The following is a 27,753-nucleotide window of genomic DNA, read 5'->3' as shown; positions in this document are numbered from 1 at the left end:
TCAAGACTGCTTGGAAACTGCTAACCTTAAGAACTACTTAAAAACTGTTGCATCACTGAAGCTTTCTGAAACCTGCAGTTCATTCATTGTTTCCTTTAAGCCTGTTTGAAATGTAGATCTGATGAAGGTAAGTCAGTTTATTGCATTAAGATAATTTTGTTAGATTGTAAACTATACTAAAGGGTCCAATTTAACAAAATAATAAAAAAGAACCATCCATATACTTCTCAAGCAGTGTAAGCAACGTTACACCACCTTTGCAAAGCCCCGTGGGTACCTAATTTGTTACGTATTAGATCATTGGGAGAGACTAGGCTATTTTGTTTAGTTGTGGTTTTGATACATGGTATTACCAGTATCTGTGATCCTGGCAGACTAATCTACAGAGAAATTTTTTTAAGTGAAATGTAACAGATTTAAAATAAGGGAACCATTCACATTCCTGTTTTTACTTAAGCATCCTGGATAGTTTCTCTAGACGCTGCTGGTGGACTTAAACAGGACGGAGGGCGGAGAGATCCCTAACTTCACTCTCCAGGCTTGTGACTACTGACGAGGGGAAGGCGGGGCATCCTCTGGTGCGCCTCAAGCGTTCTCTGGGTCGGAGACACGAGGGCTGGGCGGGCTCAGGGAGGAGGCGGGAGAGGTGAGAGGCTAAGATCCGGGCGTCTCGAAAGGCCTTTCTGAGACACCCTGCTCAGCCCGAGGGGATCTCCCGAGGAAGTGGCACCTGGGGACGATTTTCCTGTTTGACCAGACTTTCCGAACTCCCGCGGCCGGGCCTCCCAGACCCCTCGCCTGGGCTCGACCCTTCTTCTGGCTACCCGCGCCTTACCCTCTCCAATTCGCCTACCGCCCCAGGGCTCGGCGATTCCGCTGCGCGCAGTCCCCGGCGAGCGAGCGCCGGACTGCAGTCGTCGCCCCTCGGGGCTGGGGTGCTGGCGCCGCGTGGTGACTGCGGGGGAGTTGTACGCTGCGTGGACCTGCGTCTCCTCCTTGCGTCCCCCGCAGGGGCCACTCCTTACGGGACCCCGCACCGCAGCTCCAGCGCGCGGGCACATGGGAGGAGGGAGGGAAACAAGGGTGGTGGGGATGGAGAGGGGGAAAGTGAAGAGAGAGAAGGGAAAGGAGCCGGAGACAGAGAAAATACGGGGAAAAGGAAAGGAGGAGAAAGATAAAAAGAAGGAGGTGGAGAAGGAGAAAATTAAGGAAAAAGAAAAGGAAAGGGGGAGGGAGGAGAAAAGTAAGAGTAAAGAAGAGGAAAAGAGGAAAGGGCGGGAGACGGAGAAGGGGAAGGAACAATTTACGGAAAAAGAAGAGAAAGAGAAGGACAACAGCACGTTGGCAAAGCCGCCGCTGGAGCTGCCGGTAAGAGACGGGTGCCTCAGACCCTCACCCAAGGCCGTTGTCAGCGTTCTGGCCGGAGCGCCGGCTCTCGCGCCGGAGGGAATCCGGTCTCGTGTGCGGGCTTTGTAACCGCGGATGAAACAGGTGTGCCAAGCTGCGAACGCCATCTCCCCAGCCCCTTGCCCGCTCTCACCCCTAACCCCGACCCTGCGTCCAAGGTCTAGGTCTAGTGTTGAGGAAGGTCAGGTCTCGTCTGGTCTAGTGTTGAAGAGGAGGCTTTAGTCGGGTTCACGGGAGCGCGGGGAACAGCCCTCTTTCCAGCCCCATCTCTGTCCGACGCCCAACGCTAGCTCCCAGTACGCCCACGACACTGAAACCAGTCCCAAACCCTCACCACACATGCGCTCTCTCTCCCAGTCTTTTCTGTTTCGTAAGTTCCATGTGGGAAGGTGCAGGGTTCCTGAATTTGTGCAGGATGTGTTTTGGGTCCCTCTGGACATTTTCTGTGGGCGCTGAGGTTACTACTTCCATTGTTTTCAGACCACCAGCGCCCAGAAGGGACGGGCACAAAGGTTTAACTGAGAGGTCTCAGAAACCAGGCACTGCAGTCACAAAAGGACAAATACCTATGATTCCACGTATATGATGTACCTAGAGTAGTCAGAATCGTAGAGAATAGAATGGTGGGGCCTGGGGGAAGGGGGAGTGCGGAGTTTGAGTTTAATCTTACAAGATGAACAGTTTTGGAGATGGATAGTGGTGATGGTTGCACAATATTATGCATGGATTTAATATCACCGTATGTTAAAGAATGGTTATGATGGTAAATTTTATGTTGTGTATTTTGCCACGATTTAAAAATTGAGAGGGAAGAAGGAAAAACAGGCATTATTTGGATCAGCTCAGTGGGCTCTGTGCTCCTGGAGTTCCTGAGCTCAGAGCTGCTTTCTGGTTCTAAACAATGTGAATTATTAATGGAGATTTGATCTCTGGTAAAACACAGACTACATAGGTTCACATATAGTTAAATGAATAACTTTTGCAAGGAACAGTGGTGTTGAGAATCACATTTCGGGTCTGAACTCCTGGTTTACAGTAACCCCAGCTTTTCTTAAGAGATTATAAATATGAGGAGGCTTATATTTTAGACTAAAAAATAAGCAAAATGTAAAGCATCAGTGACTGCAGAATTTCTAGGGGTTTAGGAGCAGCGATATGGTTGGAAAGGGAGTAGGGAACTGTTTTTATTCACGAAATTTCATAGGATCTAAGGTGCCATTATTTTAGGTAACACAAACAAAGAAAAAAAATGCTGCCAACCAAAATATGACATACCATAGATTGTAAAGTCCTCATTTCAGAGATGTTAAAATGTGAGAAAAAAAAAAAACAGAAAACAAACAGCATCTTGGAACTGATGAAATATGTTGGGATAGCCTGAGTAGAGCCATTGGTGGAGATAATGAGAGGGACACAATCCACATCTTGCAGCCAGTTCTTGGTGGCATCATTGCTTTAAAACATCCCCTTCATGCATCAAGTCCCTCTTCCTTACCATCACTCTCTCAGAATGACACTATGACATTTAGGTGTGGGTAAGAGGGAACGGGGAGGAAGTGGGGATGGAGAGAGGAAACACCTATGGAAATACCTTTTGCTTTAAGAGCCATCAAGAATTCACTCCAAAAACATTCTGTTATTCACTAGACAGGTTTATTAAATGCTGCCCTGTACACAAGACCCTATTAGACCAGACCTTAAACCATCTTACTTTTACATAGATCTTACATATTAAAAAATAAAAAATAAAAAAAGAGGTGGGAGGTGGGATAGACATTTAGTGCTGTTTAGGATCACTTTTTTTTTTTTTTAAACAGAAATCCAGTCTAAGTCTAATGTCAACATTTAGTGTTCAAGCAGAAATGTATAAGATTATTATTTTTAAACCAATGCCACTGAAGACATTTATTAGTGTTTTTTATGCATGAGAAATCTCTTTAGTAGGCTGTTTGAGAAATAGAATTCCTCTGAGTAGTCTGGCTAGATTGTTGCTCATTTATTACTGTTTACATTAAAGTTTGTACCCTAAAAGTCACCTTTCTGAGCACTCTGAAATTTCTATTTCTGTCTTCATACCAGCCTGCCCTTCTTGCCCCTCAATCACTTGTCATAAAATTTTCTAAGGTTGGTATGTTGGTAGAATGCTTCTTCCTAAAGTTTACATCTAGTTCATCAGGTTTTAGCATCAGATTTTTAAATACTCAATTATGATTGGAACAGGTTTAACAGTTTCTATAATCTTCGCCTTTTCATTTATGAGGGTAACCTTGCCCTAAGAGCTTTTAATCTAGTGATTCAACTGGGAAGACAAGACAGATTAATAATATGAGACCTTAGATGCTTACATGCTGAGTGGCAAAGTCAATATATGGAACAAGTAGGCCCCAAGACCCCATACAACAAATTGAATTCTGTTGCAGTCTCCAACAGACATGAACTCAGGAAGCAAAGTGAAGTCTGAAAATTGACCCTGAAAATATGGCACCTCCCATAAATCCTGATATATATATATATATTTGATAGATTGACCAGGAGTTGGGGGATGGAGAGGGGGTATGCAATTAATATCACATAACTGATGGCTGATTATATAAAATACAAACTGACTGGTACAGTTTGTTCTAGACCTATTAAATGTTTTGCGATATTTTGTCCTGGTTTACAATTCCACAATATTATTGGCAGGCACACTGCCAGGAGCCAGGAAAACCAGGCCCTGATAGCATAGCTTTATTGACTTATCTTTTGTTTCACAGGAGAAAAATAAGCAGATCCTAGTGCTGGGCCTGGATGGAGCAGGAAAGAACAGTGTTCTCCACTCTCTAGCTTTAAACAGAGTCCAGCACAGCGTGGCACCAACCCAAGGTTTCAATGCAGTGTGTATCAGCACTGAAGACAGCCAGTTGGAGTTCCTGGAGAGTAAGCTGTCTTTCTCAGTAGTTCTGGGGATAACCGATAGCCTATAGCCACATTATTGTTATACCTTAAGCCAGATTTAATGTTATCAACATTGGGTCATTGTGAAATGAAACACTGGGTCAGATTTTCCTAGACTTTCAGAATGCATGTGTAGTTTAGTGCTTGGGTACAGTGTGGGAATCACTTTCTGTTCTTTTCATTTTCTTCTTTTTGCAGTGGTGGCGATAAAGGGGAGTTGAGGGGAAGGCTTTTGCACCCCTCCTGTAACAGCCTCCCTCCTCCCTTACTACCCCAAATATAAATGCAATCTAAGTAAATACAGTGTGTTTCCTTCTCTGCAAATGCAAATAGAGGTAACCTCCAAACCTCTTGTAACCGGATGGCAACCCAGAAACCCCTCCTCTAGCAGTTCTGGAGTCACCACCTCTCAAAATATTGCTGTACCCCAAAGTTGCATTAGATCCTCTTATCTCCTCTTTACACTCTCTCCTAGGATAATTTCACCTTTCCTCTTGACATTAAATACTATCTATATGCTAATAACTTCCAAATTTATCTCTCCAGCCAAACATATCCAGATGTTGCCTGACATCTCTACCTGGCTGTCTCACTGGCCTCTCAAGCCTAATATCGTCAAGACAAAATGTTTGATATATCTCCGTATCTGTTCCTTTCCCTTGTAATCCAACTGGTCAGTAAATGTCTCCTCACCCATCAGCATGCTCAAGCCAGAAAACTGGGAGTTTTCTGTACCCCCTTTTGTACCCCACCTCCAGCCTGCAAGTAAAATGCTATGAATTTTTGCTTTCATTCAGTTGCGAAGAGAAAATGGGCAGAGAAATTGGTAAGCCTGCAGGCAAATCTTTATGATAAAAACATTGTTAAGAATAGAGTTTTCAATTTCCCCAGAAGCTATGGAAGAAATAATATTTTTAATGAAATGGATGGCTAACAAAAGTCTCAAAATATAAAAAGTGAAAAGAAAAATGGGAAGGAAAGGAAAGGGAAGGAAAAAAAGAAAGGGAGATAGGAAAGAAAAAGAAAACTCCAATTAGGGGGAGAAATGGACAGATCTGCCATTGGAGTGAGGGGTTTCAACATATCTTTGTCAATTATTAATAAGATCAAGGAGAAAAAATATCCGCAGAGATATATAAAATTTGAACACAGTCAACAAGTTCGATCTAGTGAATAATATAAAATTGTCCAATTAGACAATTTTAGCCACATACAAAAGTTAAAATTCACGTTCTTCTCAAACACTCACAGAACAATTACCAGCAAAGACCGCTTACTGGGCCATACAGCAAGTCTTAACAAAGTTTTCAAAGAGGATGCATCATACAAACTGTGTTCTCAACTACATTGCTGTCAAGTTAGAAGTTAATAACCTAAAAGATAGCAGTCCCTGTGTAGGTGAAATGTCATGGTGTTGCCAAAAACATGGGGGACGACATGTTCATCTTTAAACTACATGTGTTAAAACCATATGAATTACTTGGATTATACACATTCTTTAAAAAAATTAGAAACACAAAATACTTCAAAGAATGACTAGCCTGGCTCTCCATACAAAAGAAAACAAAGACAAATCAACACCCTTTCCTATTCTTTTTTTAAATGGTATTGTTAAGTCCCTGTAACAGGAGTCTGCACACTTTTTCTGCAGAGGGCTCGAGAGTAGCTAATGTAGACTCTGTGGCATGGGCTCTGTGCAGCTACTCAACCCTGCAGTGGTACTGCGAAAGCAGCCGGAGACCATATGTGCACATATCTATGTGCCTGTGTTCTCATACAACTTTATTTGTACTGAAATCCAAATGTGATATAATGTTCATGTGTTACAAAATGGTATTCTTTTTTTCCCCAAACATTTAAAAAGGTAGAATCCATTTGTTGTTCGTGGGCTGTACAAAAATAGGCAGTGAGCCAGATTTAGGCTGTGGGCCATTGTTTGTCATATTCTGTCCCAGGAGAAAAATGAAAACTGAATTCATTGTGTATGAATTATTATCATTCCAAAAGGTCTCTTCTGGGAAGAATCAGCAGAATGAAATAACCCAAAGGAATTTTTTCTGAAACAAGTATTCCTGAATGCCCACAGGATCATATTAACTCTTTGTGCAAGATTAAGAGAGGAAATTAGTTCTGGGATTTTGACAAAGGAAAAAAGTTGTGCAAGTGAGGCTAGCCAATGACATTTAAATCAGTCCATTTAAAACTTATTTTAGAGAAATATGTGTTTTAACCCACCACCCTGAATTATTTTAGTATCCTACTCCCATTCGCTGAGCTATACCTGACAGACAGGCATTGGCCATCGTGGCTGCTGTGTATAACAGATCAGGAGGCATCCACTGTAGTACAAATTTAAGATCTTTATGCTGCTCCTTTGTGTTCCAGAATGAGTGACCCGCTTGTGGAGGGTAAATATTCCCACCAATCATTTCCCCAGTAACATCGCTGAAGTTGTTTGAAGAATTGGGTAGAGTCTCACAGAGGTCTTTTATTAGAATATGTATCCAGTGTTCACGAATTATCAAAATGTGTCTTTCCTGCCCCCCTCTGTGGACTCTCCTGAGGCTTGTGTGTGTGTCTTCCTTCTCTACTCTTCTTTGTAGTTGGTGGCAGCAAACCTTTCCGTTCCTGTTGGGAAATGTACCTGTCCAAGGGATTGCTGCTAATCTTTGTGGTGGATTCAGCAGATCACAACAGATTACCTGAAGGCAAGAAGCACCTTCATCAACTAATTGGGACAAATCCAATCCTTCCTCTGGTTGTGTTTGCAAACAAACAGGTAAAAATTGGTGCAAATATAAATTGTACTCAATAGTTTTATTATTAATACAAGAAGTAGAAATGTCTACTTTTAATAGCAAGATATTCAATAATATGTTGTATGTTCAGTTCAGTTTATACTATTAGATCTATTGGATTATACAGTCAGCCCTCCATATCTGTGAATTCAACCACCTGTGGATTGGGAAAAAAAAGATTCTGGAAAGTTCCAGAAAGTAAAACTTGTATTTGCCATACACAGGCAACTATTTACACAGCATTTACATTGTATTAGGTATTATAAGTAATCTAGAGATGATTTAAAGTATATGGGAGGATGTGCATAAGTTATTTGCAAATACTGTGCCATTTTATGTTAAGGGGCTTGAGCATCCTCAGATTTTGGTGTCTGCTGGGGTCTTGCAACCAATCCCCCTCAGATACCAAGGGACAGCAGTAAATTCCTTGAGAACAGAGACTATCATTCACCTTTGTGTCCTTTGTAAAACCTAGCATAATGCCTTGTACATAGTAGGAATTCAACAAACACCTGTTGAATTTATTTTTTTTAATTTAATTTTATCTATTTATTTTTTACAGAGCAGGTTCTTACTAGTTATCTGTTTTATACATATTAGTGTATATATGTCAATCCCGATCTCCCAGTTCATCCCACCACCACCCCCACTTTTCCGCCCTGGTATCCACATGTTTGTTCTCTACATCTGTGTCTCTATTTCTGCCCTGCAAACCGGTTCATCTGTACCATTTTTCTAGGTTCCCCATATATGCATTAATATATGATATTTGTTTTTCTCTTTCTGACTTACTTCACTCTGTATGACAGTCTCTAGGTCCATCCATGTCTCTACAAGTGACCCAATTCCATTCCTTTTTATGGCTGAGTAATATCCCATTGTATATATATACAATATCTACTTTATCCATTCATCTGTCAATGGGCATGTAGGTTGCTTCCATGACCTGGCTATTGTAAATAGTGCTGCAATGAACATTGGGGTGCATGTGTCTTTTTGAATTATGGTTTTCTCAGGGTATATGCCCAGTAGTGGGATTGCTAGGTCATATGGTAATTCTATTTTTAGTTCTTTAAGGAATCTCCATACTGTTCTCCATAGTGGCTGTATCAATTTACATTCCTACCAACAGTGCAAGAGGGTTCCCTTTTCTCCACACCCTCTCCAGCATTTATTGTTTGTAGATTTTCTGATGATGCTCATTTTTACTGGTGTGGTAATATGTCATTGTAGTTTTGATTTGCATTTCTCTAATAATTAGTGACGTTGAGCAGCTTTTCATGTGCCTCTTGGCCATCTGTATGTCCTCTTTGGAGAGATGTCTATTTAGGTCTTCTGCCCATTTTTGGATTGGGTTGTTTTGTTTTTGTTTTTATTTTGTTTTTGCGGCACGCGGGCCTCTCACTGTTGTGGCCTCTCCCGTTGCGGAGCACAGGCTCCGGACGCGCAGGCTCAGCGGCCATGGCTCACGGGCCCAGCCGCTCCACGGCATGTGGGATCCTCCCGGACCGGGGCACGAACCCATATCCCCTGCATCGGCAGGCGGACTCTCAACCACTGCGCCACCAGGGACGCCCGGGTTGTTTTTTTTTTTTTAATACTGCGCTGCATGAACTGTTTATATATTTTGAAGATTAATCCTTTGTCCGTTGATTCATTTGCAAATATTTTCTCCCATTCTAAGGGTTGTCTTTTCGTTTTGTTTATAGTTTCCTTTGCTGTGCAAAAGCTTTGAAGTTTCATTAGGTTCCATTAGTTTATTTTTGTTTTTATTTCCATTACTCTAGGAGGTGGGTCAAAAAAGATCTTGCTGTGATTTATGTCAAAGAGTGTTCTTCCTATATTTTCCTCTAATAGTTTTATAGTGTCCAGTCTTACATTTAGGTCTTTAATCCATTTTGAGTTTATTTTTGTGTATGGTGTTAGAGAGTGTTCTAATTTCATTCTTTTACATGTAGCTGTCCAGTATTCCTAGTACCACTTATTGAAGAGACTGTCTTTTCTCCATTGTATATCCTTGCCTCCTTTATCATAGATTAGTTGACCATAGGTGCGTGGGTTTATCTCTGGGCTTTCTATCCTGTTCCATTGATCTATATTTCTGTTTTTGTGCCAGTACCATATTGTCTTCATTATTGTACCTTTGTAGTATTGTCTGAAGTCAGGGAGTCTGACTCCTCCAGCTCCGTTTTTTTCCCTCAAGACTGCTTTGGCTATTCAGGATCTTTTGTGTCTCCATACAGATTTTAAGATTTTTTGTTATAGTTCTGTAAAAAAATGCCACTGTTAATTTGATAGGGATTGCATTGAATCTGTAGATTGCTTTGTGTACTATAGTCATTTTCACAATATTGGTTCTTCCAATCCAAGAACATGGTATATCTCTCCATCTGTTTGTGTCATCTTTGATTTCTTTCATCAGTCTCTTATAGTGTTCTATGTACAGGTCTTTTGTCTCCTTAGGTAGGTTTATTCCTAGGTATTTTATTCTTTTTGTTGCAATGGTGAATGGGATTGTTTCCTTAATTTCTCTTTCTGATCTTTTATTGTTATTGTATAGGAATTCAAGAGATTTCTTTGCATTAATTTTATATCCTGCAACTTTACCAAATTCATTGTTTAGCTCTAGTAGTTTTCTGGTGGCATCTTTAGGATTCTCTATGTATAGTGTCATGTCATCTGCAAACAGTGACAATTTTACTTCTTCTTTTCCAATTTGTATTCCTTTTATTTCTTTTTCTTCTCTGACTGCTGTGGCTAGGACTTCCAAAACTATGTTGAATAATAGTAGTGAGAGTGGACATCCTTGTCTTGTACCTGATCTTAGAGGAAATGCTTTCAGTTTTTCACCATTGAGAATGATGTTTGCTGTGGGTTTGTCATATATGGCCTTTTTTATGTTGAGGTAGGTTCCCTCTATGCCCACTTTCTGGAGAGTTTTTATCATAAATCGGTGTTGAATTTTGTCAAAAGCTTTTTCTGCATCTATTGAGATGACCATATGGTTTTTCTCCTTCAATTTGTTAATATGGTGTATCACATTGATTGATTTGCATATATTGAAAAATCCTTGCATGCCTGGGATAAATCCCACTTGATCATGGTGTATGATCCTTTTAATGTGTTGTTGGATTCTGTTTGCTAGTATTTTGTTGAGGATTTTTGCATCCATATTCTGTCTTTTGCATCAGTGATATTGATCTGTAATTTTCTTTTCTTGTAGTATCCGTGTCTGGTGTTGGTATCAGGCTGATGGTGGCCTCATAGAATGAGATTGGGAGTTTTCCTTCCTCTGCAATTTTTGGAAGAGTTTGAGAAGGATGGGTGTTAGCTCTTCTCTAAATGTTTGATAGAATTCACCTGTGAAGCCATCTGGTCCTGGACTTTTGTTTGTTGGAAGATTTTTAATCAAAGTTTCAATTTCATTACTTGTGATTGGTCTGTTCGTATTTTCTATTTCTTCCTGGTCCAGTCTTGGAAGATTATACCTTTCTAAGAATTTGTCCATTTCTTCCAGGTTGTCCATTTTATTGGCATAGAGTTGCTTGTAGTAGTCTCTTAGGATACTTTGTTTCTGCAGTGTCTGTTGTAACTTCTCCTTTTTCATTTCTAATTTTATTGATTTGAGTCCTCTCCTTCTTCTTGATCAGTCTGGCTAAAGGTTTATCAATTTTGTTTATCTTCTCAAAGAACCCGCTTTTAGTTTTATTGATCTTTGCTACTGTTTCCTTCATTTCTTTTTCATTTATTTCTTATCTGATTTTTATGATTTCTTTCCTTCTGCTAACTTTGGGTCTTGTTTGCTCTTCTTTCTCTAGTTCCTTTAGGTGTAAGGTTAGATTGTTTATCGGAGATTTTTCTTGTTTCTTGAGGTAGGATTGTATTGCTATAAACTTCCCTCTTAGCAGTGCTTTTGCTGCATTCCGTAGGTTTTGGATCATCGTGTTTTCATTGTCATTTGTCTCTAGGTTTTTTTTGATTTCCTCTTTGATTTATTCAGTGATCTCTTGGTTATTTAGTATATTGTTTGCCTCCACGTGTTTGTGTTTTTTACGTCTTTTTCCCTGTAATTGATTTCTAATCTCATAGCATTGTGGTCAGAAAAGATGCTTGATATGATTTCAGTTTTCTTATATTTACCGAGGCTTGATTTGTGACCCAAGATGTGATCTAGCCTGGGGAATGTTCCGTGGGCACTTGAGAAGAAAGTATAATCTGCTGTTTTTGGATGGAATGTCCTATAAATATCAATTAAATCTATCTGGTCTATTGTGTCATTTAAAGCTTCTGTTTCCTTATTAATTTTCTGTCTGGATGATCTGTCCATTGGTGTAAGTGAGGTGTTAATGTCTGCCACTATTATTGTGTTACTGTCGATTTCTTCTTTTATGGCTGTTAGCAGTTGCCTTATGTATTGAGGTGGTCCTATGTTGGGTGCATATATATTTATAATTGTTATATCTTCTTGGATTCATCCCTTGATCATTATGTAGTATCCTTCCTTGTCTCTTGTAACATTCTTTATTTTAAAATCTATTTTATCTTATATGAGTATTGCTACTTCAGCTTTCTTTTGATTTCCATTTGCATGGAAAATCTTTTTCCATCCCCTCACTTTCAGTCTGTATGTGTCCCTAGGTCTGAAGTTGGTCTCTTGTAGACAGCATATATGAGTCTTGTTTTTGTATCCATTCAATGAGCCTGTGTCTTTTGTTTGGAGCATTTAATCCATTCACGTTTAAGGTAATTATCGATATGTATGTTCCTATTACCCTTTTCTTTATTGTTATGGGTTTGTTATTGTAGGTCCTTTTCTCCTCTTTTGTTTCCTGCCTAGAGAAGTTCCTTTAGCATTTGTTGTAGAGCTGGTTTGGTGATGCTGAATTCTCTTAGCTTTTGCTTGTCTGTAAAGCTTTTGATTTCTCCATCGAATCTGAATGAGATCCTTGCTGGGTAGAGTAATCTTGGTTGTAGCGTCTTCCCTTTCATCACTTTAAATATGTCATGCGACCCCCTTTTGGCTTGTAAAGTTTCTTCTGAGAAATCAGCTGTTAGCCTTATGGGAGTTCCCTTGTATGTTATTTCTCGTTTTTCCCTTGTTGCTTTCAATAATTTTTCTTTGTCTTTAATTTTTGCCAATTTGATTAGTATGTGTCTCAGTATGTTTCTCCTTGGGTTTTTCCTGCATGGGACTGTCTGCACTTTCTGGACTTGAGTGGCTATTTCCTTTCCCATGTTAGGGAAGTTTTTGACTATAATCTCTTCAAATATTTTCTCAGGTCCTTTCTTTCTTTCTTCTCCTTCTGGGACCCCTATAATGAGAATGTTGTTGCATTTAATGTTGTCCCAGAGGTCTCTTAGGCTGTCTTCATTTCTTTTCATTCTTTTTTCTTTGTTCTGTTCCATGGCAGTGAATTCCACCATTCTGTCTTCCAGGTCACTTATCCATTCTTCTGCCTCAGTTATTCTGCTATTGATTCCTTCTAGTGTATTTTTCATTTCATTTATTGTATTGTTCATCTCTGTTTGTTTGTTCTTTAATTCTTCTAGGTGTTTGTTCTTTAATTCTTCTAGGTCTTTGTTAAACATTTCTTGCATCTCCTCGATCCTTGCCCGCATTGTTTTTCTGAGGTCCTGGATCATCTTCACTATCATTATTCTCAATTCTTTTTCTGGAAGGTTGCCTATCTCTACTTCCTTTAGTTGTTTTACTGGGGTTTTATCTTGTTCCTTCATCTGAGACATAGTCCTCTGCCTTTTCATTTTGTCTATCTTTCTGTGAATGTGGTTTCATTCCACAGGCTGCAGAATTGTAGTTACTCTTGCTTCTGCTGTCTGTCCTGTGATGGATGAGGCTATCTAAGGGGTTTGTGCAAGCTTCCTGATGGGAGGGACTGGTGGTGGGTAGGGTTGGGTGTTGCTGTGGTGGGCAGAGCTCAGTAAAACTTTAATCAGCTTGTCTGCTGATGGGTGGGGTGGGGTTCCCTCCCTGTTGGTTCTTTGGCCTGAGGCATCCCAGCATTGGAGCCTACCAGCTCTTTGATGGGGCTAATGGCAGATTCTGGAAGGGCTCACGCCAAGGAGTACTTCCCAGAACTTCTGTTGCCAGTGTCCTTGTCCCTTGGTGAGCCACAGCCCACCCCCGGTCTTCTGCCGCAGACCCTCCAACACTAGTGGGTAGGTCTGGTTCAGTCTCCTATGGGGCCACTGCTCCTTCCCGTGGGTCCTGATGCACACACTGCTTTGAGTGTGCCCTCCAAGAGTGGAGTCTCTGTTTCCCCCCAGTCCTGTCAAAGTCCTGCAATCAAATCCCGCTAGCCTTCAAAGTCTGATTCTCTAGGAATTCCTCCTGCTGTTGCCAGACCCCCAGGTTGGGAAGCCTGATGTGGGGCTCAGAACCTTCACTCCAGTGGGTGGACTTCTGTGGTATAAGTGTTTTCTAGTTTGTGAGTCACCCACTCAGCGGTTATGGGATTTGATTTTATCGTGATTGCGCCCCTCTTACCATCTCAATGTGGCTTTTCCTTTGTCTTTAGATGTGGGGTATCTTTTTTGGTGAGTTCCAGTGTCTTCCTGTCGATGACTGTTCAGCAGTTAGTTGTGATTCCAGTGCTCTTGCAAGAAGGAGTGAGCACACATCCTTCTACTCCACCATCTTGAACCAATCTACCTGTTGAATTTAATTCAGTGAACATTTATTGACTTTTGAATTGATTTCTACAAAATATTTGCGTGTTTAATATGTATAAAGAAGTGGTTTTAGATCAATTAGCCTGACCTGAATTTATTTCACACACATGCATTAAAATATTAAATGTTCATGAAGAAATTGGAACCCTTGTGCAGTGTTGGTGGGGATGTCAAATGGTGCAGCCACTGTGAAAAACAGTATGGCAGTTCCTTAAAAAATTAAAAATAGAGTTTTCATATAGTCCAGCAATCCACTTCTGGGTATATAACCAATAGAATTGAAAGCAGGAACTCAAACAGATATTTGCACAGCCATGTTCATAGCAGACTTATTCACAGTAGCCAAAAGGTAGAAGCAACCCAAGTGTCCATCCACAGATGAATGGATAAACAAAATGAGATATATACATACAATGGATATTATTCAGCCTTAAAAAAGGAAATTCTGACACATGCTACAACATAGATGAACTTTGAAGACATTATGCTAAGTGAAATAAGCCAGTCACAAAAAGACAAATACTGTATGATTACACTTTTTTTAAAAAAATTATTTATTTATTTTTGGCTGCACTGGGTCTTTGTTGCTCCGTGCAGTCTTTCTCTAATTGCGGCGAATGGGGGCTACTCTTTGTTGCAGTGTGCAGGCTTCTCATTGTGGTGGCTTCTCTTGTTGCGGACCACAGGCTCTAAGCATGCGGGATTCAGTAGTTGTGGCACACGGGCTCAGTAGTTGTGGCCTGCGGGTTCTAGCGCACAGGCTTAGTACTTGTGGCGCATGGGCTTAGTTGCTCCATGGCATGTGGGATCTTCCCAGACCAGGGTTCGAACCCATGTCCCCTGCATTGGCAGGCGGATACTTAACCACTGCGCCACCAGTGAAGTCCCTGAATACAGTTTTGTGAGGTCCCTAGAGCAGTCAAATTCATAGAAATGAAAAGTAGAATAGTGGTTGCCAGAGCCTGGGGGAGGGAGAAACGGGAAGTTATTGTTTAATGGGTACAGAGTATCAGTTTTACAAGTTGAAAAGAGTTCTGGAGATGGATGGTGTACAACAATGTGAATGTACTTCTTTGTACACTGAACTGGACACTTAAAATTGGTTAATATGGCAAATTTCTTTATGTGTATTTTACTACAATAAAGAAAGTTAAAAAAGGTATTAGACATCTATAGCATTGTACAGGCATACCTCATTTTATTGCACTTTGCAGATATTTTGTTTTTTACAAATCAAAGGTTTGTGGCAACCCTGCATCGAGCAAGTCTATAGGTACCGTTTTCCCAAAAGCACTTCTCACTTCATGTCTCTGTGTAGCATTTTAGTAATTCTTGCAATATTTCAAACTTTTAAGATTATTATTATATTTGTTATGATAATCTGTGATCAGTGATCTTTGATGTTACTATTGCAAAAAGATTACAATTTGCTGCAGACTCAGATGATGGTTAGCATTTTTTAGCAGTAAGGTATTTTTTAATTAAAGTATGTACTTTTTTTAGACAATACTATTGCACACTTAATAGACTACAGTAGTGTAAACATAACTTTTATATGCACTGAGAGACAAAAAAGTTCATGTGACTAGCTTTATTGCAGTATTCTTTTTTTTTTTTTTTTTTTTTGCGGTACGTGGGCCTCTCACTGTTGTGGCCTCTCCCGTTGCGGAGCACAGGCTCCAGACGCGCAGGCTCAGCGGCCGTGGCTCACAGGCCCAGCCGCTTCGTGGCACATGGGATCTTCCCGGACCGGGGCACGAACTGGTGTCCCCTGCATCGGCAGGTGGACTCTCAACCCCTGCACCACCAGGGAAGCCCTGCAGTATTCATTTTATTGCAGTAGTCTGGAACCAAATTTGAAATATCTCTGAGGTATGCCTGTAATGCTAAAACCCCTCTCTTAATTGCTAGGGTTGCCAGTCATAAGAGAGCTCAGTTCCTGCCATTTCTTCCACTACTTCTATGGATGAATATTTATAGAAGTAAACTAAATAATTACAAATGATCTAAAAGTAGGAGCCTATATTAAAGTCCAGCAGAGATGCTAGTCCAGCAGATTATTTCTAAAAGAAAAGCTGGAGATTTTTTTTTAATGAGCATCTTAAGTACCACAAACTGTAAAGATTTAGAGGATCCTGGTACATTTAAGTAAGCTGTATAGTATTCCATTGCATGAATATACCACGGCTTTACCATTTTCTTGTTGGATATTTGGTTTATTTCCAATGTTTTATTGCTAAAATCAGTTCTACAGTGAATCTTCATGTATGTGTCTCCTCGTTGATGTGTACCAACATTTCTCTAGTGCATGAGGAATTGCTGGGTTTTGGATTTGTCCGTATTCAATTTTGCTAGATATTACCAAGTTGCTTTCCAAAGATATTTAACTAGTTTATTTTTCCTACCAGCAGTATATGACAGTTTTTATAGCTCCACATCCTTGTCAATACTTGGCTTGTCAAACTTTCATTTTTGCCAGTCTCATGGGGATGAAATTTTATCTTATTATTCTAATTTGCATTTCCTTAATTACTAGTGAGCTTGAACATGTTTTCAGATGTTCACTGGTTATTAGTTTCAAATTAGTTTCATTCTTTGAAATGAACTTCCACATTTGTGAATTATCTTTTAATATCTTTCCCCAAATTCCTGTTACGGTGTTTATCTTTTCTCCTTTGAGTTGTAGGAGTCTTTCGTGTCCTTTGGAAAAACTTTTGTCTGTTACATACATTACACATATCTTCCCCAGCAATCTATTAGCTTATGATTTTACTTTGTGGTGAGCGGGGGCTACTCTTTGTTGTGGTGCTCCGGCTTCTCATTGTGGTGGCTTCTCTTGTTGTGAAGCACGGGCCCTAGGCACGCAGGCTTCAGTAGCTGTGGCACGCGGGCTCAGTAGTTGTGACTCATGGGCTCTAGAGCACAGGCTCTATAGTTGTGGCACATGGGCTTAGTTGTTCTGTGGCATGTGGGATCTTCCTGGACCAGGGCTCGAACCTGTGTCTCCTGCATTGGCAGGCAGATTCTTAACCACTCTGCCACCAGGGAAGTCCCAGGTTTTCATTTTTAATAGACAAATTTAGCAATACTCTCCTTTGTGGTTTATATCTCTTCATCAAATTGAATAAACAGAGCTATTTGGTGTCAAATTTATAACTTTTACTGGGGTTTAATAATAAAAGGTTTAGATATTCTAGTTTAAGTGTAATGCATCTTGGTTGATGCTCCTTGGCCAAAGTAATTTATTTTTTTGTATGACTCATTGGTTCAAGTTATTACATAAGTATTTTTAAAACGTCGACTTACTATCTTTACTCTTTGAGTGATGATCTCTATTAAGGCACAGTTATGTAAGTGTGGAATGCATCTGATATTTATCCCTGATGTGCTTTTATCATTACAAGGAGCCCCTCCTCCCACGCAACACCCTCCTTCTATTTTCTTCCTCTCCAATTCCATCAGTGACTTTTTTTTTAACTTGAGACATTGTCCACATGTTACTAGATTCATTAACACAGTTGCAAAATTCACTGCGGGCTCTAGGAATAAGTGAATTCAGGTTTCAGACAGACAATATATTGGGAGGACCAGAAAGGTAATCATACCACATCAGGAAAAGTCTCACAGGCTCCCAGTTATGGAATTTGATAGGTTCATATTGGTACAAGAAAAAAATGACACAATATTGGACTATTTCCAGATGATGTCCTAAAGCTATGGGAAAACACTATGAAACAACAAAAAGCCAAATACAAATGCAATTTTAGGAGTGAAAATACTTAAACTTTTGCAAAGGACTTAAAAACTATAACTGAATCTGTGTATGTATTTAGAAGAGGGAATGTCAGAGGTCATTTGCATAAATAATTCTTGATGTGTGAGAGGCAAAGAAATATGTTTTGACCTTGGCATTTTGACCTCAAGGAGATTTTGACCTTGGCATGCAGCATAAACACATGCTTTCTGTCTCCTCATTTTAATCTCTCCTCTCTCTACCTCTCCCAGTGGGTTTCTGTCCTTTAAGCCTTCCCCGCTTCTCCATCTTGTCCTTTTTCCCTCCACCTGTCCCTCCCCTCTTAGCCTCCTTTACCCACTACTCCATTTTCTAAATTCACTTCCTCCCTTATCCCTTCTCTGTCTCCCTCCATCCCTCCAAATTTGATCCAAAATTTTTTGTTCAGTAGAAATAATGGTTGCAAAGGAAAACTCACATTTGGCAAATGCTTAATCAATAAAATATGATATGGGCAAAAACCAATTAATGAATCAAATTTCTATTGTTAAGACAAATTAAAAATAATATTAGGAAAATAAAGATAAAAATGGAAAAACAAAATTAGAAGCAGATAGATTGCCCTGTTTAGGAAATTGATTAAGGTATTATATCGACTTAACTTCATTCCAGAACATACTTTTTTGATGATAACTCATAAATGCTGATATAATTCCAATGAAAATCATTATATTCAAACAATCATTAAGATCATAGTAATGGGATTACAGTATCCTCCATATTAGAATGGAGGTGGGGTCATTGAGAGCAATAAATGAGAGTAATAAATGTATCTATCCAAAAAGATTGCAAAATAACCAACTTTTTCTCAATTCTTTTTTCATTCTTGGTGAAGGATGTTGAAGCAGCCTATCACATTACAGATATCCATGAAGCTTTGGCATTATCTGAGGTGGGAAATGACAGGAAGATGTTCTTGTTTGGAACCCAGGTGACTGAGAATGGCTCAGAGATACCCTCCATCATGCAAGATGCCAGAGACCTGATTGCACAGCTGGCTGCAGACATGCAGTGATCAGGCCTAGGCCCACTGTGAGGCTCATGATTTGAACGTCACCAGGGAATGTTTAGCGGCAGGCTGGAAGCCAAAAGTTTCCACTTTCCAATAAAAAATAAGGCATTTCCTATTTTCTCAATGCAGGGCATATACACATACATAAGATAATGTTAATTGATTAAGAGGATCTCTATTTATATTTTGAACTTTAAAAATATTGGTAAAACAATGTATTTAGAGGGATTTGGATTTTTTAAAAATTTTTATTTATTTTTGGCTGCGTTGGGTCTTTGTTGCTGCATGCGGGCTTTCTCTAGTTGCAGCGAGCGGGGGCTACTTTTCGTTGTGGTGCATGGGCTTCTTATTGCAGTGGCTTCTCTTGTTGCGGAGCACGGGCTCTAGGTGCACGGGCTTCAGTAGTTGTGGCACATTGGCTCAGTAGTTGTGGCTCGCAGGCTCTAGAGCGCAGGCTCAGTAGTTGTGGTGCACGGGCTTCATTGCTCCATGGCATGTGGGATCTACCCAGACCAGGGCTTGAACCCACATCCCCTGCATTGGCAGGTAGATTCTTAACCACTGTGCCACCAGGGAATTCCCGGGATTTGGATTTTTAATCAACCAAATTAAAGTGAACAGTAGGAAGCATTCATTCCATTTGTAGTTTCCCAATGAAATGAGATTTACATTAAAATATTTTAATAACTTTTCTCTTTTCAAGTAAAAATCCAGGTGTCTTTCCTTTAAGTGGATGCGTTTAATACTGTAGGGAAAGAAATATCAGGATAGGGCAATAAGAAAAGTAAGCACTATCAAACCCACATAGAAATATAAATTAACAGCATTCAGAAAGATTTAGGAAAGGCTTCTTTTTAAGAAACTATTGCACTAAAAGAAGAACACCGTGAGGATTTGTTTTTTAAATTCTTGTTATTTAGCTTTTTTATATAGATAAGCTTTCTTTACTAGAAATATTTTGTAAGAGTGATAACTCTGTTTACCTACAGACATAAATCCAACTTCAAACCTTAGTGTCCTGTCTTGATCTTTTTTTAAAAAAAAAAAAAAAGGACTTCCAGTTTTGAGCCCAGCATGTAAGAAGCTTGGAAGCCACCACTCCATTCTAACAAGTTAAAAAGCTGAACAGACTAAAAAATCAGCATTGGAGGGAGCAACAGGAGAATACAGAGATTAACAATTTACCAGAGCAGAGACTTATAGTGGGAAACTGCCCATGGGAACCCCAGGGTAGAAAAAACAGAACGGTGACTGATGAATTGCTGGTTGCTCCAAGTGGAGTAATCTGAAAGTTAAAACACTCTAGGGGAACCCAGTCATTGGAGGGGCCCCCAATTATTTGAGATTTACCTCCAGAACCTCGACCAGATTCCTATAATAAATATTGGAGAGAAATCCCCTGGTGCTTCCAAGGGAGGGGAAAAATTTTTTTGAAATATGCCAGAGCACTCTGTCCTTCTTAACAAGGCCTGCCCTCAGGGGAAACTAGTTAACCAGAGCCTAGCCTGCTGGGTTATTACCAGAGCCTAACTGACCTGGGGGAAATACCCAACTCCAGCCCACTCTAGACATTCTGTTCCACCTAAAAGGGCAGAAAACTAAGACTTAAGTTTGCAGTCCAGAGGCACTTAGTCTCTAAAAGACTAAGACCTAATCATAGGACTATAGAACGCTCCCCCTCCCCCGCTCCAACCTCACCACCACATTACTAAAGGCCTGTTTACAGCAGCTCCTTTTACCCAGTACATCATGCCTGGCTATCAAGAAAAACTACAAGACATACTAAAACACAAAACATACAGAAGAGATACCACAAGCACCATACAGAAATGAAGAATGTGTTTAGTGGGCTTGTTAAAAAGCTGGACATAGCTGAGCAATGAATCTCTGAGCTTGAGACTATCTCAATAGAAACCTCCAAAACTGAAAGTCTAAGAACAAAGACTAGAAAGATACAGAACAGAATATACAAGGACTGTGGAACAACTACAAAAGTTGCAACATGTGTGTAATGGGAAACCAGAAAGAAAGAAAAGAAAGGAACAGAATAAATATTTGAAACAATGACTAAGAATTTCTCCAAATTAATGTCAGACACCAAACCACAGATCCCAGAAGCTCAGAGAACACCAAGGAGGACAAATGCCCTCCCCCACAAAAAACAACAGCAACAACAACAAAAAACTATAGATAGGCATATCACTTTTAAGCTGCAGAAAATCAAAGTTGAAGAAAAAATCCAGAAAGAAACCAGAGGAAAAAACACCTTACCTATAGAGGATCAAAGATAAGTACATTAGGCTTCTCAGAAACCACACAAACAAGAAAAGAGTAGAGTAAAATATTCACAGTGTTGAGAAAAAAAAACCGTTAGCCTAGAATTCTGTACCCTGTGAAATCCTTCAAAAGTGAAGGAGAAAAATTTCTTAGACAAAAATTGAGGGAATTTTTTGCCAGTACTTCTTTGTTGCAAGATATGTTAAAAAGAAATTCTTTAGACAGAAGGAAAATGATATAGGTCAGATATTTGGACCTACATAAAGGAAGGAAGAACATTGGAAAAGGAATAAGTGAAGGTAAAATTAAAACTTTCATTTGTCTTATTCTTTTTTTGTTTTTGTTTTTGTTTTTTTTTTGCGGTACGCAGGCCTCTAGCTGTAGTGGCCTCTCTCCCGTTGCGGAGCACAGGCTCCGGACGCGCAGGCTCAGCGGCCATGGCTCGCGGGCCCAGCCGCTCCGCGGCATGTGGGATCTTCCCGGACCGGGGCATGAACCCGTGTCCCCTCCATTGGCAGGCGGACTCTCATCCACTGTGCCACCAGGGAAGCCCTCATTTGTCTTATTCTTAATTGATCTAACATTAGTTTCTTCAAAATAATAATAGCAACATTATATTTGACTATGTATGCTTACATGTGTGTATAAATGTTATGACAGCAATGATACAAGGGATGAGAGGGAGGAATTTGGATTATTTAGTTATTATAAGGTATTCACATTACCTGTGAAGTGGTATAGTGTTATTTGAAAGTAGACTTGGATTTGTTGTTAATGTATATTGCAAACTCTAGGGCAACCGCTAAAAAAAATAAAAGAAGTTATAACTGATATGCCAAGAAAAGAGAAAATGAAATCAAATAAAATGTTCAATTAAAACCACAAAAGGTAGAAAAAGAATGGAAGACAAAAAGAGAAACAAAGAACAAGGATAACAGATAGAAAACAGTAAAAATATGGTAGCTATTAATCCAACTAAATCAATAATCACTTTGAAGGTCAGTGGTCTAAATGCACCAATTAAAAGACAGAAATTTCAGAGTGGATTAAAAAATAAAAGATCCATAAACTCACTTCTTGCTTACAAGAAACTCACTTTGAATATAAAGAGACATATAGATTAAAATTATGTGAATGAAGAAAGATATAACACTAATCAAAAGAAAGCAGGAGTAGCTATATTAATTTCAGACACAGAAGATTTGAGAATAATGAAAGTTATCAAAGATAAAGAGGGGAATTATACCTAAAGCACAAGCAACAAAATAAAAGATAAGTGGGACTACATCAAACTAAAAAGCTTCTACACAGCAAAAGAAACCATCAACAAAATGAGAAAACAACCAATGGAATGGGACAAGTATTTGCAGACTGTATATCTGATAAGGGGTTAATATTCAAAATATATAAAGAACACATACAACTCAATAGCAGAAAAAATAAAATAAGAAACGGAAAAGGACCTGATAGACATTTTTCCTGAATAAGATCTATAAATGGCCAACATGTACATGAAAAGATACTCAACATCACTCCTCATTAGGGAAATGCCAGTTAAACAATGAAGTATCCCCCCAAGCCTATTAGAATGGCCATCGTCAAAAAGACGAGATAACAAATGCCAGCTTGGATGTAGAGAAAAGGGAATCTTTGGTACTCTTGTTGGGATTGTAAATTGGTACAGCCACTGTGGAAAACAGTATGGAGGGTCCTCAAAAAATTAAAAATAGAACTACCGTACAATCCAGCAATTCCACTTCTGAGAATATATCCAAAGGAAATGAAAACACTAACTCAAAAAGGTATCTGCACCACCATGTTCCTAGCAGCATTATTTTCAGTAGCAAAGACATAGAAACAACCTAAGTGTCCATGGATGGGCGAATGGATAAAAGAATTTGTAGTGTATATATATGTATATACATGCATACAAACATGCATACAATGGAATATTATTCAGCCATTAAAAAACAAGGAAATCCTATCATTTGCAACAACATGGGTGGACCTTGAAGGCATTATGCTAAGCAAAACAAGACAGAGAAAGACAAATACTATATGATCTCACTGATGTGTGGAATTTAAACAAACACCAAACCCAGAAAAAGGAATCAGGTTTGTGGTTATATGGATTGGGGGGAGGGGGTCGGTTAGAGGAAGGTGGTCAAAAGATACAAACTTCCAATTATAAGATAAATAAGCACCAGGGATGGAACCTACAACATGATGACTCTAGTTAACACTGCTGTATGCATTATAGGAAAGTTGTTAAGAGAGTAGATCCTAAGAATTTTCATCACAAGGAGAAAAAAAAATTTTTTTTATTGTATCAATATGAGAGGATGGATGTTAACCAAACTTATCATGGTAATCATTTCACAATACATGTAAATCACACCATCATGCTGTACACCTTAAACTTATACAGGGATGTATGTCCGTTATTTCTCAATAAAACTGGAAAAATAATTTTTTAAGAGGGGAATTACATAATAAAGAGGTCAACTCTGCAAGAAGATGTAATGATCCTACATGCAAGTGTATGCGCTTAGAAACAGACTTAAAGTAAGGGAAGCAAAAACAGCTGATCAGGGAGCCTGCCCCTTTTCTCTTTTTCACCTGCCTCCTCTCTAAGGGTAGGGGCCCCAGGTGGGCCCCCGCAACTTGGCGCGTCGTCTTGGCAACGGGAGAACGTGCAGGGAGGGGCCCAGAGGCGGGGCTTGTTACGCGCTGCCGCGTCGCGTCTAAGTTGGGCGCGCTGGGGCGGGGCGCGCGGAGTGCGGGCCGTCAGCCCATCCTCTCCCATCTTATAGAAGGCGAGCAGCCTCCGGTCGTCGCCCAGCGGGAGCTTCTGGGCCGCCAATGGAGAGCCAGGAGTTTTCGGGTTCTTCTGGGCTGTCCGATGGGCACGACATGGCAGAAATATCTACTCGCTCAGAAGCCCTCCAGAAGCCCATTGTAGTCAGGATATTTGACGTGCTCAACCAGCCTGGGGAGTCCGAGGAGCCGGGGTTAGCCGAGGAGGCCGGCGAGCAAGACCAGCCAGGCGAGTCAGAGGGGTGTGCAGAGTCCCACCAGATCCCCAAGCCCCACAAGCCCTATGAGCTCTACCAACCCAGTGAGCCCCACAGGCCCCCCAAACCCCATGCACCTTACAAGCCTCATCCACCCCGCGAGCCTCACAAGCCCCACGAAGTCGAGTTGCTTCCCAGAGCTGGCGTGATGATCTCCCCGTCTCTGCTGACCAGATCCCCGCCACGGCTTCTGCCATCTTCCCTGAGAGGTAGGTGTTGGGGGTCCCTCTGGGGGTTCTAATGGGAAGGTTTGCCTGCAAGGAACCTTTTATTTTTTTAATATAAATTTATTTATTTATTTATTTTTGGCTGCACTGGGTCTTCGCTGCTGCGCGAGCTTTCTCTAGTTGCGGCGAGCGGGGCTGCTCTTCATTGCCGTGCGCGGGCTTCTCACTGTGGTGGCTTCTCTTGTTGTGGAGCACCGGCTCTAAGCACGAGGGCTCAGTAGTTGTGTCACGCGGGGTCTAGAGTGCAGACTCAGTAGTTGTGACTCACGGGCTTAGTAGCTCCACGGCACGTGGGATCTTCCCTGACCAGGGCTTGAACCCGTGGTCCCTGCATTGGCAGGTGGATTCTTAACCACTGTGCCACCAAGGAAGTCCCCCCGCCCCCATTTTGTTTTAAAGGAGGATAACACTTGTGTCATTTACCTGCTGTTTTGCAATGCCCTGTCTTTGGACCTCAAGAAGCTCTGATGGGAAATTGAGACTGGTGATGAAACAATCTCTTCACTCTGCTCTGTCTCCACCTGGGGACTTGCTAGCTGTCCTTGATTAGTCACTGTCACTAGCTGTCCTCGATTAATCACTGTCACTTCTTTTTGAAGCCCTTCTTAAGGCTTCTCTACAGTTAGTCATTGCAGTCCTCTGGGTTGCCACTTTGAACATACCTCTATTATAGCACTTAAGATTTTGGGTTATATCACTATCTTTTTCCTCAGCTAAGGGGAGGGATCCTTGAAGGGAGGATAGTTTTCTCAGTGTTTAGCACATGGTGGTGCTCAATAAATGCTATTACATTGTTAAAGATGTAGTAACAAAACACTCATTGAACAAAAATTCAAACAGTATGTTTACTAAGTGCTTGCTGTATGTTCAGTCATCACCAAGTTCACAAGCTAACAGGGCTGATGGGACTTGGGTATAAACATCCAGCTCACTTATGGCCTCTCATTGATGACTCCACCCAGAACAATTCCTTGTCCACACTGGGCTTCCAGTTCCTTGGCTGACCACGTTTCATCTCATTTTCTCCTTGACTTGTCTTTATCAGCCTTGATTCTATGGTCTGTCATGTCAGTTGCTTACTTACAACATCTTCACCTCCCCATTGGCTCTTTGGCTGTTCACCGTACTTCTCCTGGGAGAACCTCAACCCCGGTTAAGCCCACCCATCCACCCTCTGCCTACACCTGAGCATCTGACTCTTCCTGTACAAAATCACACAATCATACTGACTGCTTTTATTTCAATTTCATAACCACAGATCTCAGCTGGTCACTTGGCACTGCCTGGCAAGCCCACTTTATTCACCTAATAAATTAGTTCTCCTAATCTGTGAGATGACTAAATGCCTTCTTTACTCTACTCCAGCCTTCACACCTTTGACCCCAAACAGCTGAAGACTTTGCCTCACACTTGAGAAAATAGAAGCGATGTCATGAACTCCCTTATTTTCTTACCATGAATCTATTGCCTTACTCTAACCTGCACCCATGGATTCTGCCTTTTCTCATATTTCAGGGAAGAACTGTGCCTCTTTTTATGAGTGGCAAAAGCCTCCACTTGTGCTTTGGATTCCACTCTTGTCTCCTGAAGACCTTTGTTCCTGCAGTTATCCCCTCTCTCTCCTAACAGCATCAGTTTCTCTCTTTCTAATGAATCAGACCCATGAGCATACACATGTACTCTAGAATCTTCTTTTTTTTTTTTAACATCTTTACTGGAGTATAATTGCTTTACAATGGTGTGTTAGTTTCTGCTTTATAACAAAGTGAATCAGTTATACATGTACATATATCCCCATAACTCTTCCCTCTTGCGTCTCCCTCCCTCCCACCCTCCCTATCCCACCCCTCTAGGTGGTCACAAAGCACCGAGCTGATCTCCCTGTGCTATGCAGCTGCTTCCCACTAGCTATCTACCTTACGTTTGGTAGTGTATATATGTCCATGGCACTCTCTCGCTTTGTCCCAGCTTACCCTTCCCCCTCCCCATATCCTCAAGTCCATTCTCTAGTAGGTCTGCGTCTTTATTCCTATCTTGCCCCTAGGTTCTTCATGACCATTTTGTTGTTGTTGTTTTTTAGATTCCATATGTATGTGTTAGCATACAGTATTTATTTTTCTTTTTCTGACTCACTTCACTCTGTATGACAGACTGTAGGTCCATCCACCTCACTACAAATAACTCAATTTTGTTTCTTTTTATGGCTGAGTAATATTCCATTGTATATATATGTGCCACATCTTCTTTATCCATTCATCTGTCGATGGACACTTAGGTTGCTTCCATGTCCTGGCTATTGAAAATAGAGCTGCAATGAACATTGTGGTACATGACTCTTTTTGGACTATGGTTTTCTCAGGGTATATGCCCAGTAGTGGGATAGCTGGGTCGTATGGTAGTTCTAGTTTTAGTTTTTTAAGGAACCTCCATACTGTTCTCCATAGTGGCTGTATCAATTTACATTCCCACCAACAGTGCAAGAGCGTTCCCTTTTCTCCACACCCTCTCCAGCATGTATTGTTTGTAGATTTTTAAATTTTTTTTTATTTTATTATTTTTTTTTATTATTTTTTGCTGTATGCGGGCCTCTCACTGATGTGGCCCCTCCCGCTGCGGAGCACAGGCTCTGGATGCGCAGGCCCAGCGACCATGGCTCACGGGCCCATCCACTCTGCGGCGTGTGGGATCCTCCCGGACCGGGGCATGAACCCGCGTCCCCTGCATTGGCAGGCGGACTCCCAACCACTGTGCCACCAGGGAAGCCCCTGTTTGTAGATTTTTTGATGATGGCCATTCTGACTGGTGTGAGATGATATCTCATTGTAGTTTTGATTTGCATTTCTCTAATGATTAGTGATGTTGAGCAGAATCTTCTATCTTGAAATAACCCTTAACCCCATGTCTTCTTCAGACCCTTCCTTCTCGCACCATCAGCCCCATTTTTCTGCAAGTCACTACAGAGCTTGTCAAAAGAGTTATCTGTACTCACTGACTCCTTTTTCCTGCTTGCCATTCTCTTCTCTACCCACCTAGTTAGGCGTCTTTCTCCTCCACTCCACTGAAACTGCTCTAGTTTACTGTCTTTCTCCCACCGCCAACCCTTTTGTCTCCTTTTTGTGTGGATATTTCAGTATAGGTGATCCATTTGTCTTCTTAGTTCTTTGACCTCTTCACTTTGAATGATGGGATCCTTCACTGCATCTTAGACACCCACTGCATTAGCCTTTGATAATGTCAATTGCTGTAGCACTTCCAAAATGTCTGTTTCAAGCACTCTAATCTCTAAGCACATCTATCTTTCCAGCTCACTTACTCCTCCTTGTACCCTCTCAATTCTTCAGCTTCAAAGGGACCTCTAATCCACTGATGCTATCAACTGTTCATTATATACCACTTACTACCTTATGTCCTTCTGTCTCTCCTTACCTTAGTCCATAGTCTACCAATGGAATCACTTCCTTGCAAGTATTAGCTCCCTTGTCTCTCCCTCTCGTCATTCTTGCTTAGTTAAATCCAATTCTTGCCTGCACTTGAAAAG

The 27,753-nt window shown here is 40.7% G+C and overlaps 2 protein-coding genes across 10 annotated transcripts in view; both read left to right on the top strand.

The window, feature by feature from the left end:
• The first annotated feature begins 609 nt into the window (after positions 1-609).
• ARL9 (ARF like GTPase 9) lies at positions 610-18,747 on the top strand. Of its 2 annotated transcripts, none has more exons than XM_027102858.1 (4): positions 610-1,368; positions 4,164-4,326; positions 6,948-7,123; positions 18,461-18,747. In XM_027102858.1, exons 1-4 carry the CDS (start codon positions 1,060-1,062, stop codon positions 18,638-18,640), a joined length of 828 nt encoding a protein of 275 aa, XP_026958659.1. In that variant the 5' UTR covers positions 610-1,059; the 3' UTR covers positions 18,641-18,747. The 2 variants fall into 2 exon arrangements, with proteins under 2 accessions (XP_026958659.1, XP_026958660.1); XM_027102859.1 differs by lacking the exon at positions 610-1,368 and adding an exon at positions 1,382-1,491.
• A 4,954-nt stretch (positions 18,748-23,701) lies between these two features.
• SPMAP2L (sperm microtubule associated protein 2 like) overlaps positions 23,702-27,753 on the top strand; it is a 96,447-nt gene continuing 92,395 nt past the window's right edge. For 7 of the 8 annotated variants that reach the window (XM_027102854.1, XM_027102852.1, XM_027102851.1 and 4 more), the window contains exon 1: positions 23,702-24,197. In XM_027102854.1, coding sequence (XP_026958655.1) covers positions 23,777-24,197 — 421 coding nt within the window. In that variant the 5' untranslated portion in view covers positions 23,702-23,776. The remainder of the gene's footprint in view (positions 24,198-27,753) is intronic. The other variant, XM_027102855.1, reaches the window with a different exon arrangement.

This window comes from Aethalodelphis obliquidens, unplaced genomic scaffold (genome assembly GCF_003676395.1).
Source record: "Aethalodelphis obliquidens isolate GAN/ISIS:26980383/991018 unplaced genomic scaffold, ASM367639v1 scaffold6, whole genome shotgun sequence".
Taxonomy (NCBI): Eukaryota; Metazoa; Chordata; class Mammalia; order Artiodactyla; family Delphinidae; genus Aethalodelphis; species Aethalodelphis obliquidens.
The sequence above is the reverse complement of the archived record's forward strand: the minus strand, read 5'-3'. Positions and strand labels throughout refer to the sequence as shown.

Excerpts from the sequence above, each read along its gene's own strand:
- ARL9 (XM_027102858.1), top strand. The coding sequence starts at position 1,060 with ATGGGAGGAGGGAGGGAAACAAGGGTGGTGGGGATGGAGAGGGGGAAA. Across the intron at positions 4,327-6,947 it reads CCAGTTGGAGTTCCTGGAGA|TTGGTGGCAGCAAACCTTTC; the intron begins GTAAGCTGTCTT and ends TCTTCTTTGTAG. Across the intron at positions 7,124-18,460 it reads TTGTGTTTGCAAACAAACAG|GATGTTGAAGCAGCCTATCA; the intron begins GTAAAAATTGGT and ends TTCTTGGTGAAG.